General features: G+C 37.1%; 3 protein-coding genes and 2 pseudogenes across 4 annotated transcripts; 1 reads left to right on the top strand and 4 right to left on the bottom strand.

Annotated features, from left to right (window-relative positions):
- Nucleotides 1–345: 345 nt before the first annotated feature.
- Nucleotides 346–6,886, top strand: PKP-BETA1 (plastidic pyruvate kinase beta subunit 1). Of its 2 annotated transcripts, none has more exons than XM_059577828.2 (12): nucleotides 346–809; nucleotides 1,264–1,551; nucleotides 2,371–2,536; nucleotides 3,515–3,649; nucleotides 3,809–3,919; nucleotides 4,030–4,118; nucleotides 4,295–4,357; nucleotides 4,487–4,662; nucleotides 5,079–5,181; nucleotides 5,326–5,474; nucleotides 5,825–5,933; nucleotides 6,621–6,886. In XM_059577828.2, exons 1-12 carry the CDS (start codon nucleotides 576–578, stop codon nucleotides 6,726–6,728), a joined length of 1,731 nt encoding a protein of 576 aa, XP_059433811.2. In that variant the 5' UTR covers nucleotides 346–575; the 3' UTR covers nucleotides 6,729–6,886. The 2 variants fall into 2 exon arrangements, with proteins under 2 accessions (XP_059433811.2, XP_059433812.2); XM_059577829.2 differs by having other exon boundaries at nucleotides 347–809; nucleotides 1,282–1,551.
- A 1,324-nt stretch (nucleotides 6,887–8,210) lies between these two features.
- LOC132167529 (hevamine-A-like) lies at nucleotides 8,211–9,108 on the bottom strand (annotated as a pseudogene).
- A 1,587-nt stretch (nucleotides 9,109–10,695) lies between these two features.
- Nucleotides 10,696–11,674, bottom strand: LOC132166928 (hevamine-A). Its single transcript, XM_059577785.2, has one exon. It carries the CDS (start codon nucleotides 11,661–11,663, stop codon nucleotides 10,764–10,766), a length of 900 nt encoding a protein of 299 aa, XP_059433768.2. The 5' UTR covers nucleotides 11,664–11,674; the 3' UTR covers nucleotides 10,696–10,763.
- Nucleotides 11,675–14,435: 2,761 nt separating this feature from the next.
- On the bottom strand, nucleotides 14,436–15,304 carry LOC132167646 (hevamine-A-like; annotated as a pseudogene).
- Nucleotides 15,305–16,946: 1,642 nt separating this feature from the next.
- Nucleotides 16,947–17,846, bottom strand: LOC132167524 (hevamine-A-like). Its single transcript, XM_059578523.2, has one exon. It carries the CDS (start codon nucleotides 17,844–17,846, stop codon nucleotides 16,947–16,949), a length of 900 nt encoding a protein of 299 aa, XP_059434506.2.
- Nucleotides 17,847–18,102: the final 256 nt, after the last annotated feature.

The raw sequence follows: 18,102 nt of genomic DNA, 5'->3' as shown, positions 1-18,102 counted from the left end.
AAATATCACAATTATATAATAATTTATTTTTAAGAGATAGCTCAATCGATTGGGATCATACCTAATAAAGTATAAGTTATTAGTTCAAACTCCCTTCCTCTCTTGTGTGGACACTCGACATATAAAAAAAATATACATAATAATTTATATTTTAATAATTGATAAGATAAATGTAATGTAAATTATCGCTCAACTTATCCCCAAATTTTGTAAAGGTAATAATTTCTATCAGATACTTGAAACGGCGTCGCATTCGTTCCCATGTTCCAGTGTTAACTTCTAAAACCCTGATTGACATTTGACAATAACACTTTCCATTTTCCATTTTCTACTGCATAAACCCAACCGCTTTGAATAAATGTATGTATAACAAAAGCGTGTTTGCTATTCGTCTCTCGATACAACCAAAGCGCCTTCTCTCTATTATCTATCCTCAGTTCCTCCGCCAAGCCAAATTTCGAGGCGATTTTTCCAATACCTCCAAATTCATCACTTAAATCTCTCGCTGTGACTCTCATTTTATTGAGTCTATCTGAAACCTGTCTCTCTCTCTCATTGCCCGTAGCTCTGTGACAATGGCGCAAGTGGTGGCGACACGATCGATTCAGAGCTCGTTGCTGTGTCCTAGCACTGGATCTGTACAGGACAGAGTCGAAAAGCTAAAACCTTCAAGTTTTGCTTCCAAGGTTTTGGCACGCGACGAGAAGAAGAGCTACCGGCTCGTTCACAGAAGGTCTTGCATTGTCGCGAGGAGATCCGCACGTGTCGAGCCGGAGGTCGTCCCGGTCTCACCCGAGGATGTACCAAATGTTCGTCCTATTTACAGCTTGTTCTTTCATTTTCTTTAACGGTTCACTTTGATTTTGTTTATGTGTGGAGGGAATGTAGGAAAATTGGAAGCGTTTTTTATAAGCCCATTGTTTGGAAGTACTTTTCGTGTTTTTGAAAATTCTCGTTCTAGTTGAAAACAAAAGGATGCGAAAAATTGAAGCTTCTTTATTTGATAAGTAGGCAATTAAGTAAGCTTAATGTTTAAGAGGCTTCGTTTGGATGCTGAGTGCATTGAGACGAAATCAGAGCCTTGATGTGTTTGTTCGACAACTCTCTTTGGTTGCTGTGAAAACGGATTAAAGAGCAAAGAAAATTATTTATTGTTAATAATTTGTCTTAAAGTTGCAAAGAAAAGAGGGAAAAAAAAGAGATAAACTTTGCAAATTTTTCCTCGTATTTATTTTTTTACCATTTTTGTGAGATGCTGATCAGAGAGAGCAACAATTTCAGCATCTACAAGTTCATCAACTTCTCGACTCGTCACCGGTGGGCGTGTGGTCCAAGCCGACGGTTAGACGCAAGACAAAGATCGTGTGCACGATCGGTCCTTCTACCAACACGCGTGAAATGATATGGAAGCTGGCCGAAGCTGGAATGAATGTTGCTCGGATGAACATGTCTCATGGAGACCACGCGTCTCATCAGAAAGTTATAGATTTGGTTAAGGAATATAATGCTCAATCCAAAGACAATGTAATTGCAATCATGCTCGACACCAAGGCAAGTTTTTGCTTTACATTCGATTCTATGCTTTACATTCGATTCTATTTTCTTCTATGTTAAATTAGTACAGCACGCTGCTAAAGCAGGTTAGGCATTGTTTAGATAGAAACTGACAAATAGTAAATTAATCATTTGGAAATATATATATAGAAACTGACAAATAATCCACATCGAATAATTGTGATGAGATTGAACAATTGATATAATATAGCCGGACCTAAATCAATAGGCTTAAGCTTTTGGATTAAGGTGGTGTTCCAACATATTATCAAGGGTCTTACTTAATCCTCTAGGTGTTCATCTTCCCAAAAATATTTACATGGATGTATCAGTAGCATTTATGTTAGCTGAATTTACTGTCATAAAAAGCATATGCAGGAAGACTTTTCTATTTGTAGCACAAGAAGTCATTAAACTTCCCTCTGGAGTTTTTATGCATCCTAGTCATGGAGAGAAATTGAAGTAGGTATTTGACCTCCCCACTTTGAGGAGGGACTGTTGATAATTAGGGCATTGCATTTTATGCATTCGGGAAGCAAGCAGTATGTATGTTGTGTGCCATTCATACGGTGACTACGTTTAGGATCTTATTGTTAATTTAGCTAAAAATATGCAGTCTCTTAGCCGTGGAGATGCCAAAATGGAACTAATTTGTTGCTACATGGACATTGTAAGGAGCAATATTGGAACCTGCTAGTTCATATTATTGTGTTATTTCCTAGTCAAGTATATGTATCTTGATTTTTTTTGGTTGATCAATATTTTGTTTTATCTAATTTCTAAATAATTTATCCTTTTTTCTTTGGTTTTCATCAGGGTCCTGAAGTTAGGAGTGGGGACCTGCCACAACCAATCACATTAATGAGTGGGCAAGAATTCACTTTTACAATTCGTAGAGGGGTTGGCACAGCAGATTCTGTTAGTGTGAACTATGATGATTTTGTTAATGACGTAGAAGTGGGTGACATGCTTCTTGTTGATGGTATGCTATATTTGTCCTCTCTGGTAAACAAGGAAGTTTCTTTCACCTGAACTGTGCTCATAGATTAAAAATATTTGCTCAGAGGAGATAGTAGTTTTATTATTCATGGTTCAAGCTTAATTTTGTGAAATATTTGGATATCACATATTTTAGTGAAGGATAATGGTGTAAATGACAGTAAAGAAACTTGGTCTGTAAGTCATATTTGTGTGGCCATTTGCATGTGCACTGATACGTTTACTCTTATACACTAGCGTGGGCATATGCATGATTCTGTCACTTATTATAGCATTCCTATTGAACTCCTCAAATTTAACTTTTCTCATAAAAATTTCTGATTACTGAGATCGAACAGAGCATGCCTGACTGGCTGTGAGTTTTACTGTGAAAGTTAATTATAATCCCACATGTCCTAAGATGAAATCAACATGCTTTTAGAAATCTTTATTATGTTGTTTCATGGAAGGAAGAATGTCGTCAACTTCAAAATGGAATATGCCGCTTTATAAGATAACATATACCGTCTCTCACACTATTGATAATTCAGGATATTCTAATCCAGTGAGTTCTGGTGGTTGAGGATTATTATGAATTTGGGAATTAAAACATGGATAGGGCAAAAAGATGCTGATGCCATATGCCCAGATTTCACATTTTATATAAGATTTTAGAACTCTTAAGGCCCTCACGAGCTGTTATTAGCTTCAGTTTTATGTCCACAAAATTCTACCTTAAGTACTTGAGATGAATTATCATAAGAAGTTTAACTTAATACCTCTTGCCTACAGTTTTCCACTGGTTCATAACCTTCACGACCTTTTAGATTGTAACTGTTGCTTCCTTTAGAATTGAGTGGTCTTTGAATTACAAGTGTAATTGAAAAGGCAAGCTCTCTGTCTGTATAGTAGACAAGAATTTAAAAAATGTAACATGTCTTGTTAAGATATGTGCACTGCTGACTCTTGATCTACTCTGCAGGTGGTATGATGTCATTTTTGGTGAAGTCCAAGACAGAAGATTCAGTGAAGTGTGAAGTTGTTGATGGAGGAGAACTTAAATCTAGGCGTCACTTAAATGTTCGAGGAAAAAGTGCAACACTGCCTTCCATCACTGGTTAGACCTTGAATCATTATGTACTCTACAATATCCTACTGATTTGCATTTTCTTCTTCTTCTTCTCTCTCACTCTCTCCCTCTCTTTTAAAGGTGAGGAGGTACTGAAATTGTTTCCTTTTGCAAATGTACATAATTTTCTATATTGCTTTGCTGCAGAGAAGGATTGGGATGATATCAAATTTGGAGTGGACAACAAAGTTGACTTTTATGCTGTTTCCTTTGTTAAAGATGCACAAGTAGTTCATGAATTGAAGAATTATCTGCAAAGTAAACATCCAGATATGATTTCTTATTTTTAAAAACAAAATTTGGGAAACATGTTTGTTACCCTGCTCCAGAGTACAAATTATAATTCAGTTTTCCATTTGATATGGCAGGCTGTGGTGCAGATATACACGTCATTGTAAAAATTGAAAGTGCAGACTCTATCCCAAATTTGCATTCCATTATCACAGCATCTGATGGGGTGATCATACTAATCATTGCATTGTATCTTTTATTTGCTGCTAAATTTTATTAAAATTTACATTTAGACCTTGAAGATTGTGACTATTATCAAGTGTTTTTAAGTATTAGTCTAAATCTGGCTGCTTCTGTCACTTTTATACCCTTTGAAAGTCACACATGCTCTTCTTATTTTAGGCAATGGTTGCAAGAGGAGACCTTGGAGCAGAGCTCCCTATTGAGGAGGTTCCACTTCTGCAGGTATTTTATTTTTGCCAGAAGGGCAACAGAAGAGAGGGCATCACATACTGGTGTCATTATACAGGACTATTAAGACATCAAGTATGAGTTATTCTCTGACATTCAGAAGATTCTCAATTAAAAATGCAGGAGGAGATAATCAGAATCTGCCGTAGCATGGGGAAAGCTGTTATTGTGGCAACAAATATGCTGGAAAGCATGATTGTACACCCAACTCCAACCAGAGCAGAGGTATCAGACATTGCCATCGCTGTCCGAGAGGGTGCTGATGCAGTCATGCTTTCTGGTGAAACTGCTCATGGAAAGTAAGTTACTTCTTTTTGACTTTTTAGTCGGTTACTTGGATGTGACTAGATGAATATTTTTTATGAGCATCATGCACATCGAGAGACGTCTGTCATTGGAACCCACCATCTGGCAGCATTGGGTTAGCACTTTCTCTATCCAAGGGTTTAGCCAGTGTTGAGGAATAGATGTACTTCTGATCACTCCTTGCACACAAAGAGATTTGATGTCCCTGGATGGCAATGCCAATAGATTCAATGGTTTCAAATGCTTGCATATCAAATTTTGGTCACTAAATATGTGCATGATCAGAGTGGAGTGACTCTAGTTGCAAGTTGCAACACTCAAAGTAACATCAACATTGCCTACAAGCCATTATGGGATTTAATAATGGGGATTGTTTATTTGTAAACTTTTACACCTTAATGCCATGCAGGTTCCCCTTGAAAGCTGTTAAAGTCATGCACACAGTTGCATTACGGACGGAAGCTACCATATCATGCGGTGAAATGCCACCTAATCTTGGTCAAGCCTTCAAGGTTATTTAACATATAATTTTCATGTATTTTGATGCTTCATTGAGTCTATCTGCATTGTAGCACCCTCGCCCTTTGTCTCTCTCCCCCAATATCAATTTGAATGTAAGCTCTGAATACTGACTGGAAGTGTTTTCTTCTCTGTAGAACCATATGAGTGAGATGTTTGCTTACCATGCAACCATGATGTCTAACACTCTTGGAACCTCAATTGTTGTCTTCACCAGAACTGGTTTCATGGGTACCCTACTGAGCCACTATCGACCTTCAGGCACCATATTTGCTTTTACAAATGAGTGAGTTTCTTATGTCCCGGGTTCTCAATTTTTTCGTTGTGCAATGTGGATGCTGTTTGCATGAGAGGTTATGATACAGTATTGCATATTGGGCATCCATGTTGCAGGCATAAATTTTTTATCCTCTTAGATATTTCTGTAGGCATAAGTTTTCTCTTGATAGGTTCTTAGCCCTGGAAAAACTGGAATAATAAATGCCTTATTTGATCTGAGTTTGACTGAGTGAAAGTATATAAGAACTGAACTATAAGTTCATTACTGACTGGATTAGCAAATAAAAGATAAAAGGTAAGGGGACAGAGGACAGATAAGGAATGTGAATCTAATGTGTAACTTTGATGGCCATGCAGGAAGAGGATACAACAAAGGCTGGCTTCGTATCAAGGAGTGTGCCCCATATACTTGCAGTTCTCAGATGATGCTGAAGAGACCTTTGCGAATGCCTTAGCTCTACTAAAGGTGAAGTTTTTAACAGGAAAATCACTTGCACTCTTACTTTCGCAGTAGTTGAGATGTAGTAATCTGCTCAATTTTAGCTAAATGAAATCAGGACTTTTGAGTTCTACAATGTTCATTTGTGTTTCTCTTCGAAACCCAAAAAATTCTCCTCATCATTGGGTTTGTGATGCATCTGGCTTTCTGGGTCTGAATTTCAATCTGGGAAGGATCCATGTGTAGATGGGATATATAATTCTACACGGGTTCCAGATCTCCTGTCCCATGGCAGTTGTGCTTTTGCTTTTGATGTATCTGGTATACTTTATGACCAACTGTGCTATCCATTGGGAGTAACGAATGATCTCAAACATTTCAAATTTGGGGGGCATGCCTGTAGAAAAGACAATTTAAGATAATTTTTGCACTTCCAACCTCTGCTAAGTAAACTATCCTCGCTCTAGTTCAGAGTTAGTCTGGTTTGGAATCAGAGTTCGTTGATAACTTAAAGCCCTTAGTGATGAATAGATGCCTTTCATAATTCAACCAATATTCTGGCCTTTGAGTACTAGCTTTCACATGAAAGCTCAAGTAGATTTCCTTGCACTGAGAATTTATGGAAATAGGTTTTGCATGATCAAATATCTGTTTCTCTATGTTGGCTGGCTATCTTCGTTATGCATGATATACTTTATTGGTTTTCATATGCAGAATCAAGGGATGGTGAAGGAGGGAGAAGAGGTAGCACTTCTTCAGAGTGGAAGACAACCCATCTGGCGATTCCAATCCACTCACAATATTCAGGTCCGGCAAGCGTAAGCGCTAAGTAAGCCGATGAGCCCACATCATTTTGCCACTTGCCCATGCACTGTGATCATTTCAAACTATCAGAACGCTTAGATTTATTCGGGGCTTCCCTCGGGTGGATTGGTGTAATTTTTGCTGGCATTGTTATATATGTGTATTTCAAGATTCCATCTACTTCGTGTTGATTTACCCCTTTCTTTTCCTAGAACACTCGGCCTTTTAACTTCCTGATATATGTTAAATTTCAACGGCTTGCTGGTGCATCTTGTTAAAAACTAACGTAGTTTTCCTACAAGGACTAACACAATTTGTCGATGATCCAGAATATTAAATCATAATACAATTGAAAAATAAAAAATAAAAATAAAAACTTGAGAAAATTAAACTTTATTATCTTGAATAATTTTGCAAAAATATTTTACATTCTCATATATTAGAGTAGTGTACCCTTTTTTTCTACACTATAATTATTCTCGTTTGCCTAGCAGAAAAATGACTCTTGGCTCAGCAAGAAAAATTGATTGTAGTTGTGTTACTAGCGTAATATATTTTCCTCGCATCACTTAATCAGAAAGAGATTCTTTAGTTTGTTCCAGTTGTCTCTAAAACCACCCAAAATTCCACCTGTGTTCATCATGGAGCACTAACGAGAGGATCAGGATCCCCTGGAATTCCAGATTCTAGAATTTGAAGATTAAAGGTCCAAAAATGTGCCATGTGGCTAAAACCACTTTCCTCCCAAAACACAAAACCCACTTCTTCATCACGTCTGAAAAAAGAAAATCCCAGCTTTTTGTATTGAGGCTATTTTTTTTTTTTTTTTTTGGGGGAACTATGAATTTTTTTTTTTTTTTTTGACATTCAGATTCAATACTTGGTATTTTAGTTGTGTGAATTGAGAGATGTTTTATAGTTGTTTTATTTTTGGGAGGGAAAGTCTTTTAGTATCTAAATACAGTGGGTTTGGGAGGAAAGTGGTTTTAGCCATGTGGCACATTTTGAACCTTTAACTTTCAAATTCTTGAATCTGGAATTCCCCTGGAATTCCAGGGGATCCTGATCCCTAACGAGAACAGGCCTAATCAGTTCAACTTTCTGCCTGCTTAGGTTATTACTTATGGATTGTATGGTGTGGTGCACACTCCGTGTTACACTGTTACGCCCTTCTCTTTAAGGGGTAAAGAACTAAATACAACATGAAAATAACAAAAAGAACAAAAGAAAAAGCAACAATTGCAGTCAAACTCGAGACACTGTTACACCAAGTTTAGAAACAAATACATGGGCTAAAAGAAGAACGTCAAAATCAAAATTCAACATTTATTTATTTATAAGAAGCATCCAAGTACAAACTATCAATCCATGCAAACCTAAAATTCCCAATTTATTTATTTACCCTTTCAGGCTATGAAACCACATATACAATACAATAAGAATGAAAGGGATATTATACTCTCACAATGACTTCATGGTAGCCTACTCGAAGTAATAACTTCACACACTCGCTATGATGAAGGAACTATATCCACTCCTATTATCAAAATACTTGGACCAAAGCATCACACCTCCATACTTAGGTGACTGCTTTATCACCGGAAGGATTTGAGAAGTTAGCACACTGGGTGGAATATACCCACTTCCGGCCGCCCCAGGAGCCGCAGGTAACCCTATAAACACACTCCCTGCATTTATGGACGTAGTCCATCGATTCCATGAACTTATAAGGTTGTTGATATTACCCACACTGTATTGGCATGGAGCATTATTATAGAACTGAACCCAAACGTAGTCGAAAAGCCCTGAGTTAAGAGCGTTACCAAGAAACATATCAGGAAATGGACATTGAGGAGCTGCACTCAACAACACTGTTCTTCCTGGCTGGCTATATGCCTTCAGGCAACGAGCAAGATCTGCCCAATGATATGTTGAGCCAAGCTCTATGTCAAAGTCTATACCATGCATCTAATACGGCGTCACCTAGAGGACGTGAAGGTGATTGCCCACCCAAGAAATTGTTCCACAAATAATCAGCTACATTTTGAGCATCCAATGAAGAAGCTAGAGAGTAACTTCCAATTCCTCCTCCAATGGAGAGCAGCACCTTAACTCCTCGAGCTTGGCAACTTCTTATGCCATTGCTAATTACGGTGCACCCATTGGATGCTGGGTTGCAGTGACCCGCAAGGTCGATTTCTGGGGTTCGGCCATTGCCAAATTGGTTTAGGAAAGATATGATTACATGGGAGTATTTTGCTGTCGCACATGTTTCGGTTAGGCTTCCTTCGTAGCCACTTTGACCCCAATAGATGGCAATGCCACCAGCGTGAGAGGGTTTGATGAGGCTCAGCAAGATTAGGAGGGGAAGGAATAGAGGAATTCTAGCCATTGTTGCTAGTATATCAATAAGGCAATCCCACCAATGTTTTTTGCTGCCATGCCATTGGGGTTGTTCTCTTTTATAGCTTCAAGGATGCCCCTGATTTTCTACAATTTGACAATGACATGTTTTGCTTTAAAATTCAAGTAAATTTCACTGATTTATACGTGATTTACATTTATAAAAAGTGTAGTTATCATACGTTCTCTCTCGTATGTGACATTGTTCAGAAGAGGAGATGCGAAAGCAACATTTTTGAATCAATGAGAATAATATTTGTAAGAACAGTTTTCGAATGGTCGGACCGGCAATGAATTTTCTGCAAAATAGAGAAGGTAGTCACTAAAGTCCATTAATCCTCTGGAACGGGGACACTCCAATAATTAAATAGTCTTCTATATGAGAGAGAGAAAACTAAATAGAGAGTTTTTAGAGAGAGACATAAATGCTTTTGTCTTTTGGAGAGAGTTACCCTTTTATAGTAAGTCTTAGATGCTTGCCATGTGACAGTTTCAAATCCCTTTGATTATTGTCATCTATCTATTAGGCACCATAGGCTTTTAGTGGGTCTCTTATATGAAATGGGCTTTACGTTTGGGCATTATGCTTAGGAAGCCAGATATTCGGGTTGTTAAGCCCAACGATATACTATTAATTTTTGTTCTTTTTTTTTCAAATATTACATCGATCTCTTTCCTTGATAATTGATATAATGTCGATGATTCTATATATGCTACGAAAATGGATGAGATCTCACCAATATTGATGATATATACATCAAAAACCTCAAATATGAATCATATGATAGGAGTGAGTGCGTGGCGCCGTAGTGTTAATATATGTCCTGAGAATAGAATATTCTCAAATCTCACTCTGTTTAAAAATGATTAAATACCGATTATTTTTTTATAAGCATTATTAAAAATATCCAAATTGTTCCACAAGGATGAAGCTAGCTCAACGTTTACGCCACACTAAATGGGTGGCTCCTATTATATATTACTACACTCTTGCGTGACGGCATAATTAACCTCGTCACAATACCTTAATTAATACGGCGTCCTAACGGCTATGTTTGTGGAGTACTTTCTTTGCATCAGATTTGTTGATTATTTTGACCTAATTAACGTCACCATTAAAAGCAAAATGCATGATATGAAATATTTAACCTTTTCTTATTCTCTTGTTAAGCAGTGGCCTTAACAAGATCCCCTTTTTCTTTCGAAAAAATAATTTCATTTAAAATTGTTAGTATTGATATATAGAGTTGTCCATTTTAGCAAAGAACAGGCCGAGCAAGTGGGAGACCAAGCTTGGGCACCTGTTCGAACAGATGGGCTCGGCCTCACAATTGATTTTTTTTACCTTTAAAAGTTTTTTTTTTTTTTTTTTTTAAATATTTGTCATCTTTCTTAATATATATATATATTTGTCAACTTCCCAAGCGATGTGCATATATTCCCTTTTACCAACCAATGAGCAGAAAATTACGTACATGACTTTGTGCTAGAAGAAAAAAATAAAAATAAAAGTCAACTTAAATATATAACACACATATTTATTTATGTATTTCATTTATTATTTAAGCCAAGAACCATATAGTCAAGATCTTGGATTGAAAAAGATACACAACTCAATAATTATCATTTAAAAAAGGACAAAAGCATGATTCATACGCTCTTCAAAATGGTGGAGCTATATCCAGTCTGATCATCATAATACTTTGACCAAAACATCACACCTCCATATTTAGGTGACTTTCTAATGATGGGAAGAATTTTAGAAGTCAGCACGTCGGGAGGAATATACCCACTTCCAGCTGCTTGAGGAGCTGCCGGTAAACCCAAAAATATCCTCCCGGCCTTTATCGACGTCGTCCATCGGTTCCATGAACTTATTAGGTTACTGATGTTACCTGAACTATATTGGCATGGAGCATTATTGTAGAATTGAATCCAAACGTAGTCCAAAAGGCCTGTGTTAAGGGCAGTACCAAGAAAGCTATCTGGAAATGGACATTGGGGAGCTGCGCTTAAGTACACCTTTCTTTCTGGTTTGCTATATGCCTTTAGGTACTTTGCAAGATCCTCCCAGTATTGAGTCGACCCAAGCTCTATGTCGAAGTCTATGCCATCTAATACGGCGTCGCCTAGGGGACGTGATGATGACTTACCACCCAAGAAATTATTCCACAAATATTGCGCTACATTTTCTGCATCCGCAGCAGAAGCTAGAGAGTAGCTTCCAATTCCACCTCCAATGGAAAGCATCACCTTGATTCCACGCTTTTGGCAATTTCTAATGCCTTCGCTGACTATTGTACACCCATTGGATGCTGGATTGCAATGACCCGCAAGATTGATATCCGGGGTTTGGCCGTTGCCAAATTTGTTGAGAAAGGCTACGTTTACGTACGAATATCTTCCGGTAGCACAAGTGTCCGTTAGTGTTCCTTCGTTGCCGTTTTGACCCCAGTAGATGGCGATGCCACCAGCGTGGGCAGTTTTGATCAAGGCCGTCAAGAACAAGAGGGGAAGGAGTAGCGGTGCAAGTCTAAGATTTCTAGCCATTTTTGTGTGAATGTGTTTTGTGCTCACATAATGTTAAGGGGAGGCTCGTTTTATAGAGTTGGGAGTGTTCCAAGCTTGAAAATTTGACCAATAACGCGTTTCAGTTAATTCAAATATAGTTGAGCTGTATAGAACTTTAGTCAATTGTAGGCTGAAGCTGACTCGGTTTTAAGCAGGATTGGTTGACTTACTCTAAGAATGTGAAGACAAATGCTCAACATGAGAGCTAATTAATGAAATTTTAAATCAATTATAAATTCGAAATTAGGGAATAATCACTACAAAACACGTTCATTAGGTAAAAAACAACAAAGGGGTGGCCATATTTTACAAAGTGCACATGGAACATAAATATAGTTTAATTAGTTCATATCTCTTATTATAATATCATAGTACAAGGGATTTGTGAATTTTGTTAGTAAATATTTGAATTCCTATATATATTATCTTCGACAGCGCGGCTGCATATATGTATTCGATAGTTTCTGTCGTTTACCATTTGTCATGATTTAAATGTAAGCTAGCTAGTTATATATGCTTGTCTTTTCTTTGGTGTATTGTATGATCCTTCTTGGTTACATATGGGCATTAATGGGGCTCTTATTATTATTTGTATGCAACGTTACTTCGTTGTTGTTTTCCTTACTACTGACTAGCATACGTTACACACATGACACGTCACTGAAATATGACTAAATTTATAATGACATTACCCCCATATATCAATTATATTAATTTTCGATGTTATGAGTTTAAATGTTGAAAATATATATTTATTTATTTACCAGATAACTCCAAATTTCTTCCCTAAAAAAGGAGCCATCGTTGTGGACAAACAGGATTTGTCTTGTTATTTCTATTGAAGTTCAACGTCGGCGCCATACTTTACGGGTCAGCTCATTTGATCAAAGCTAGTTCGACTAGACCATGGTGCATATTCTCAACGCCGTGGCCCATCAAAATTACAACTATTATTCCATCCTTATCAAATTTCTCGAGGGGGGTTCTTTTATATTAAATTTTATGCGTTATCTTGACCTAATTATATGATATTACCAAATGTCAATCAATGAAGGTTATCTTTTTCACAGATGGTCGGGTGCTTCTATTGTCTACATTTAACGGTAGTGGCGGATCTAAGAATTCGTATTAGGAGGGGTGAGAGAATGAGGAGTAGGAGTTAGGGTCAAGAAAACTAAAAAAAATTACCCTTAGAAAAAAAAATTTTCAAAATTTTTTGAAGGGGCGGGTAGGGGCGCCCGCCCCCCTTTATATCCGCCACTGTCTACCGTATCTAATTTTTCTTAAAAAGTGAACTATTTTAAAGATTTCAAAATGTGACAACTCTTGTGCATACTTAATTGCTAAAGTCCCACTCATTATCCATTTCTTTTTCTATTATAAATAAAAGAGGAAAAGACCCCATTAGCAATTCTTGTCCTCTAGAATGAACAAGGATATATGGTTAAAATGAATTCATTTTAAGCCATTTTTAAGATTCTGAATATCAACTTGACAGTGGAATCTAGACTGAGGGGCTAATTTGAAATTGATTTAGCCATGGGTCAATTTGTTCACCGGAAATGACATCATTCTTAAATGGGCCGGTCCTTAATAAAGGATTAAACATAACACTCCGGTCACTAATTTCTAAGTCGATTGGCCCCCACAACCCAAATTAATGAGGAGAAGCATAAATATTTTGCAACAAGACTATGGGCATGCAATCAAGATTAATCCCTAAAGAAGCAATTGAAAATTCTTGATTTAGACCACAAGTTGTTAAACACTAGAATATTATCAAGAAAATTATCAATTCAGTTCCGACATTTATTAATACCAAAATCTATAAGCGCATACAATCAAACAACATAAATAATTTTAATAATGAAGTAAAAACCTTTTGAAGAACCATTCAAAAGTAAAACTACTTTGAGACAAATCCGCCATGGTAAACTTGTTTTACATATTGTTCTTATTTTCCAAACTTTTGTAACTCGAAACCCAATTTGTGACCATGCAGACAACATATTTACCTCTCACTGCAGTGATTCTAGAACCTATGGCCTTCTTCTATATGATAACGTTCAAGAACAAACCCATCCGCTTCAACCTAGAACTTTGGCGGCCGTAGACCTTTTGTGGTTTGAATGAGGACAATGAAACTAAGAAAAGTTTTAGAACAATTTTGGCTCAAGAAAAAAGTAAAACCTCTCCCAAATCAATGAAACATAGCCTTCCAATGTGTATAGAAGTTGTGATATGTGAAATTTATATAGGATGAGAGAAAACATAACTTTTTAAGCTAAGTTATGCTAGGGTTTCACGATTTGCAACAATCTCGTTCGAACAAGAATAAGTTTCATTCGAATGAGATATAGGATTTCACAAATTTGTTGTACAACGTTCTAACGAGAGGTTTAACTTTAGACCACTCGACTGGAGTTTGTTTCAAATATAAAGTGCTTTTGTTTTGAATTTTATACTCAGAAGTCAAAAGCATGTTTTAGAAAAGTGGGAAAGGAGATGCTTTCCAAATGAATTTTCTTTTAACTTATCAACCATGTTTTTGTTAAAAAAATAAATAAGAAATAGTTGAAAAAAATTGGATGTTGAATGAAGAAAAGAAAGAAGGTGAGCAACCATCAAGATATAGGCATGACATAGCATGATAAGTAAAGTACAATAAGATTTGATAAAGTAATAAACGATACTCGAGCTCCCAAGATCTTTTATTTGTTGTGTGTTTTTGACTTGAGAGCCATATCCAACTCATACATTTCTTACAATTCTAGAACTATATCCAGTCCTATTATCATAATATTTTGACCAAAGCATCACACCTCCATACTTAGACGACCTCTTAACAATAGGAAGAATTCGAGAAGTGAGCACATTAGGTGGAACATACCCACTTCCGGCTGCCTGTGGAGCTGCCGATAAACCCAAAAATAACTTCCCGGCCTTCATTGAATTAGTCCATCGGTTCCATGAACTAATAAGTCTGTTGATGTTACCTGAACTGTATTGACATTGAGCATTATTATAGAATTGAACCCAAACATAGTCAAAAAGGCCTGTGTTAAGGGCGGCACCAAGAAATCTATCAGGTAATGGACATTGGGGAGCTGCGCTGGCTTGCTATATGCCTTTAGGTACTGTGCAAGGTTATTCCAATATTTTTTTGAGCCAAGCTCTATAGCGAAGTCTATGGCATCTCCTAATGGGCGTGATGGTGACTTGCCACCCAAGAAATTGTTCCACAAATAGCGTGCTGTGTTTTGTGCATCCTTAGCAGAAGACAGAGAGTAACTTCCAATTCCACCTCCGATGGAGAGCATTACCTTGACTCCACGCCTTTGGCAATATCTAATGCCATTGCTAACAACTCTACATCCATTGGATGCTGGGTTACAATGATTCGCGAGGTTGATTTCTGGCTTTCGACCACTACCAAATTTGTTGAGAAAGGCGATGTTTACATACTTATATCGTCCAGTGGCACAGGTTTGAATTAGAGTTCCCTCGTTGCCACCTTGACCCCAATAAATGGCAATGCCACCGGCGTCAGAGATTTGGATTAGGCTTAGGCCGAATAATAGAGGAAAGAGTAGAGGTGTAAGTCGAAGATGGCTAGCCATTTTTGCTCAAATATGAAGTTGGTTTTCTTTTGTTGGGGGTGCTTAATTTGTGCTTTCATATTGTAAAGGGAAGGCTCCTTTTATAGTGTTCCTAGTGCCCTTTGGGATAACTTGACCAACGATGCTCATTAAATTAATTAATTCCAATACGGTTTAGTCAAAGGAGGATGAAAGCTGACTTATTAGTTCTAGAAGTATTGGTTGACTAACTCTGAGAACGTTTACATGAAAACAATTCCTTACCCGATAACAAGATTGCCTAACAATCTTTTTTTTTTGACCAAACTATCTAAAGATAACCTTGACCATAAAACAATATATTTTTTTAATTTTTATTTGGTGTATTGATTTATGTTTTATTTAATTTTTTGTTAGATAAGTAAATAAAATTATGTTCGGCAAGTTAGCTTATCATGAATGAAAATAGCAATTCTCTTGTTTTTTTTTTTTTTTTTTGAATAAGCAATTCTCTTGTTAATGTGAAATAAAGAATATTTGTCATATGTCGTACATGTTAGATGATGAAGTTCAACGAATCAACGTCGTCGATCGCCATAATTTATGGGCCGGCTCATTTGTCAAGCTAGTCTGACTAGACCATCAAAATCACAACCAAATTATTCCATCACGAATAATTGTATTAGGCCTCTGCAATGGGTCAATTTGCTCATTGGAAGCAATCATTCTTAACTGGGCCTTAATAAAATATTAAACGTAACACTCCGTCACGAATTTCTAAGTGGGCCTCAATGCCAAAGACCAAAAGAACATCTCCAGGGCCCCCACCCCACAGCCCAAAAGAAGGAGAGCCATAAATAAGTGCATGTGTTTTTAACTGAAAAGTGTTATTTATTTATTTATTATTATTATTATTATTAGGGTAAAATCCATTTAACCTCCTCAAACTACCATCCCAATGATAATCTACCTCTCAAGCTATCAATTGCGACAATTTACCCCCCAAACTACCAAAACAATGACAATGTACCTCAAATTTTTAAAAAATGACGAAATTACCCTTACTAAAATAAAAATAAAAATACTAAATTTTAATTTTTTTTCAAAATTTTAAGAGTATTTTAGTCTTATTGAAAATTTTATATGGATAATTTCGTCATTTTGCTAACATTGGGGGATACATTGTCATTGTTTTGGTAGTTTTAGGAGTAAATTGTCGTAATTGATAGTTTATGGAGTAGATTGTCATTGGAATAGTAGTTTGAGGAAGTTAAGTGGACTTTACTCTTATTATTATTATCAAATTTTAAGCTCACAACTACAAGCATGTTTTAGAAACGCGGGAGAGTATATGTTTTCCCAAAATGCATTTCTTAAAAGTTATCAACCATATATTGTTAAGACATTAAAAAAGAAAATAAATAAATACAAGGAAAAAAAAAATTATTGGATGATGAAGGAAGAAAAGAAAGAAGGTGATCGATCAACCATAAATATAGAGGCATGACATAGCACAATAGGTGAAGTACAATAATACAAATGTGATAGATGACATACACTCAATTACCCTAAACGGTACTCCCAAGATCTTTTATTTATCTAGGGTTTTTATTTTTTAACTTGAGAGCCATACAAGGACATCCAACTGGTTGTCACGATTATTAAAACTCAGAGAAAACACACTTCATACATTTTTTATAATTTTAGAACTATATCCAGTCCTATCATCATAATACTTTGACCAAAGCATCACACCTCCATACTTTGGCGACTTCTTTATGATAGGAAGAATTTGAGAAGTGAGCACGTTGGGTGGAACATACCCACTCCCGGCTGCCTGTGGAGCTGCCGGTAAACCCAAAAATAACTTTCCAGCCTTCAATGACTTGGTCCATAGGTTCCATGAATTGATAAGTTTGTTGATGTTACCTGAACTATATTGGCACGGACCATTATTATAGAATTGAACCCAAACATAGTCAAAAAGGCCTGTGTTAAGGGCGTCACCAAGAAATCTATCAGGATATGGACATTGGGGAGCTGCGCTTAAGTACACCTTTCTTCCAGGCTTGCTATATGCCTTCAAGTCTCGTGCGAGGTTAGCCCAATATTTTGTCGAGCCGACCTCTATGTCGAAGTCTATACCATCCAATATGGCATCTCCTAATGGACGTGATGCTGATTTGCCACCCAAGAAATTGTTCCACAAATAGAGTGCTGTGTTTTGTGTATCCTTAGCAGAAGTTAGGGAGTAACTTCCAATTCCACCTCCAATGGAGAGCATCACCTTAACTCCACGCTTTTGGCAATATCTAATGCCATTGCTAACAATCTTGCATCCGTTGGATGCTGGGTTGCAATGACCTGCGAGGTTGATTTCTGGTTTTCGGCCACCGCCAAATTTGTTGAGGAAGGCTATGTTTACGTACTTGTATCTTCCGGTGGCACAGGTTTGGATTAGGGTTCCCTCGCTGCCACTTTGACCCCAGTAGATGGCAATGCCACCTGCATCAGAGGTTTGGATTAGGCTCAGGGCGAGTAAGAGGGCAAAGAGCATAGGTGTGACTCGAAGATTGATGGCCATTTTTGCTCAATCTGAAGTTCGTTTTCTTTTGTTGGGGGGTGCTTTGTGCTTTCACAATGTTAAGGGAAGGCTCCTTTTATAGGGTTCCCAGACTCCCAGTGCTCTTGGGATAACTTGACCAATATGATGCTTATCAATATTTAATTCCAAAACGATTGATGAGCTGTATAATCTGATCAGTCAAGGAGCTGCATGGATCGATGAAGCTTACTTATTAGTGCAAGAAATGCTGCAGGTTGACTAACCCTGAGAACGT

Source organism: Corylus avellana, chromosome 2, assembly GCF_965113065.1.
Source record: "Corylus avellana chromosome 2, dhCorAvel1.hap1.2, whole genome shotgun sequence".
Taxonomy (NCBI): Eukaryota; Viridiplantae; Streptophyta; class Magnoliopsida; order Fagales; family Betulaceae; genus Corylus; species Corylus avellana.
Note: the sequence above shows the minus strand (reverse complement) of the source record. Positions and strands in the feature narration are given on the sequence as shown.

Excerpts from the sequence above, each read along its gene's own strand:
- PKP-BETA1 (XM_059577828.2), top strand. The coding sequence starts at position 576 with ATGGCGCAAGTGGTGGCGACACGATCGATTCAGAGCTCGTTGCTGTGT. Across the intron at positions 4,119-4,294 it reads TTATCACAGCATCTGATGGG|GCAATGGTTGCAAGAGGAGA; the intron begins GTGATCATACTA and ends TTCTTATTTTAG. Across the intron at positions 4,663-5,078 it reads GGTGAAACTGCTCATGGAAA|GTTCCCCTTGAAAGCTGTTA; the intron begins GTAAGTTACTTC and ends AATGCCATGCAG.
- LOC132166928 (XM_059577785.2), bottom strand. The coding sequence starts at position 11,663 with ATGGCTAGAAATCTTAGACTTGCACCGCTACTCCTTCCCCTCTTGTTC.
- LOC132167524 (XM_059578523.2), bottom strand. The coding sequence starts at position 17,846 with ATGGCCATCAATCTTCGAGTCACACCTATGCTCTTTGCCCTCTTACTC.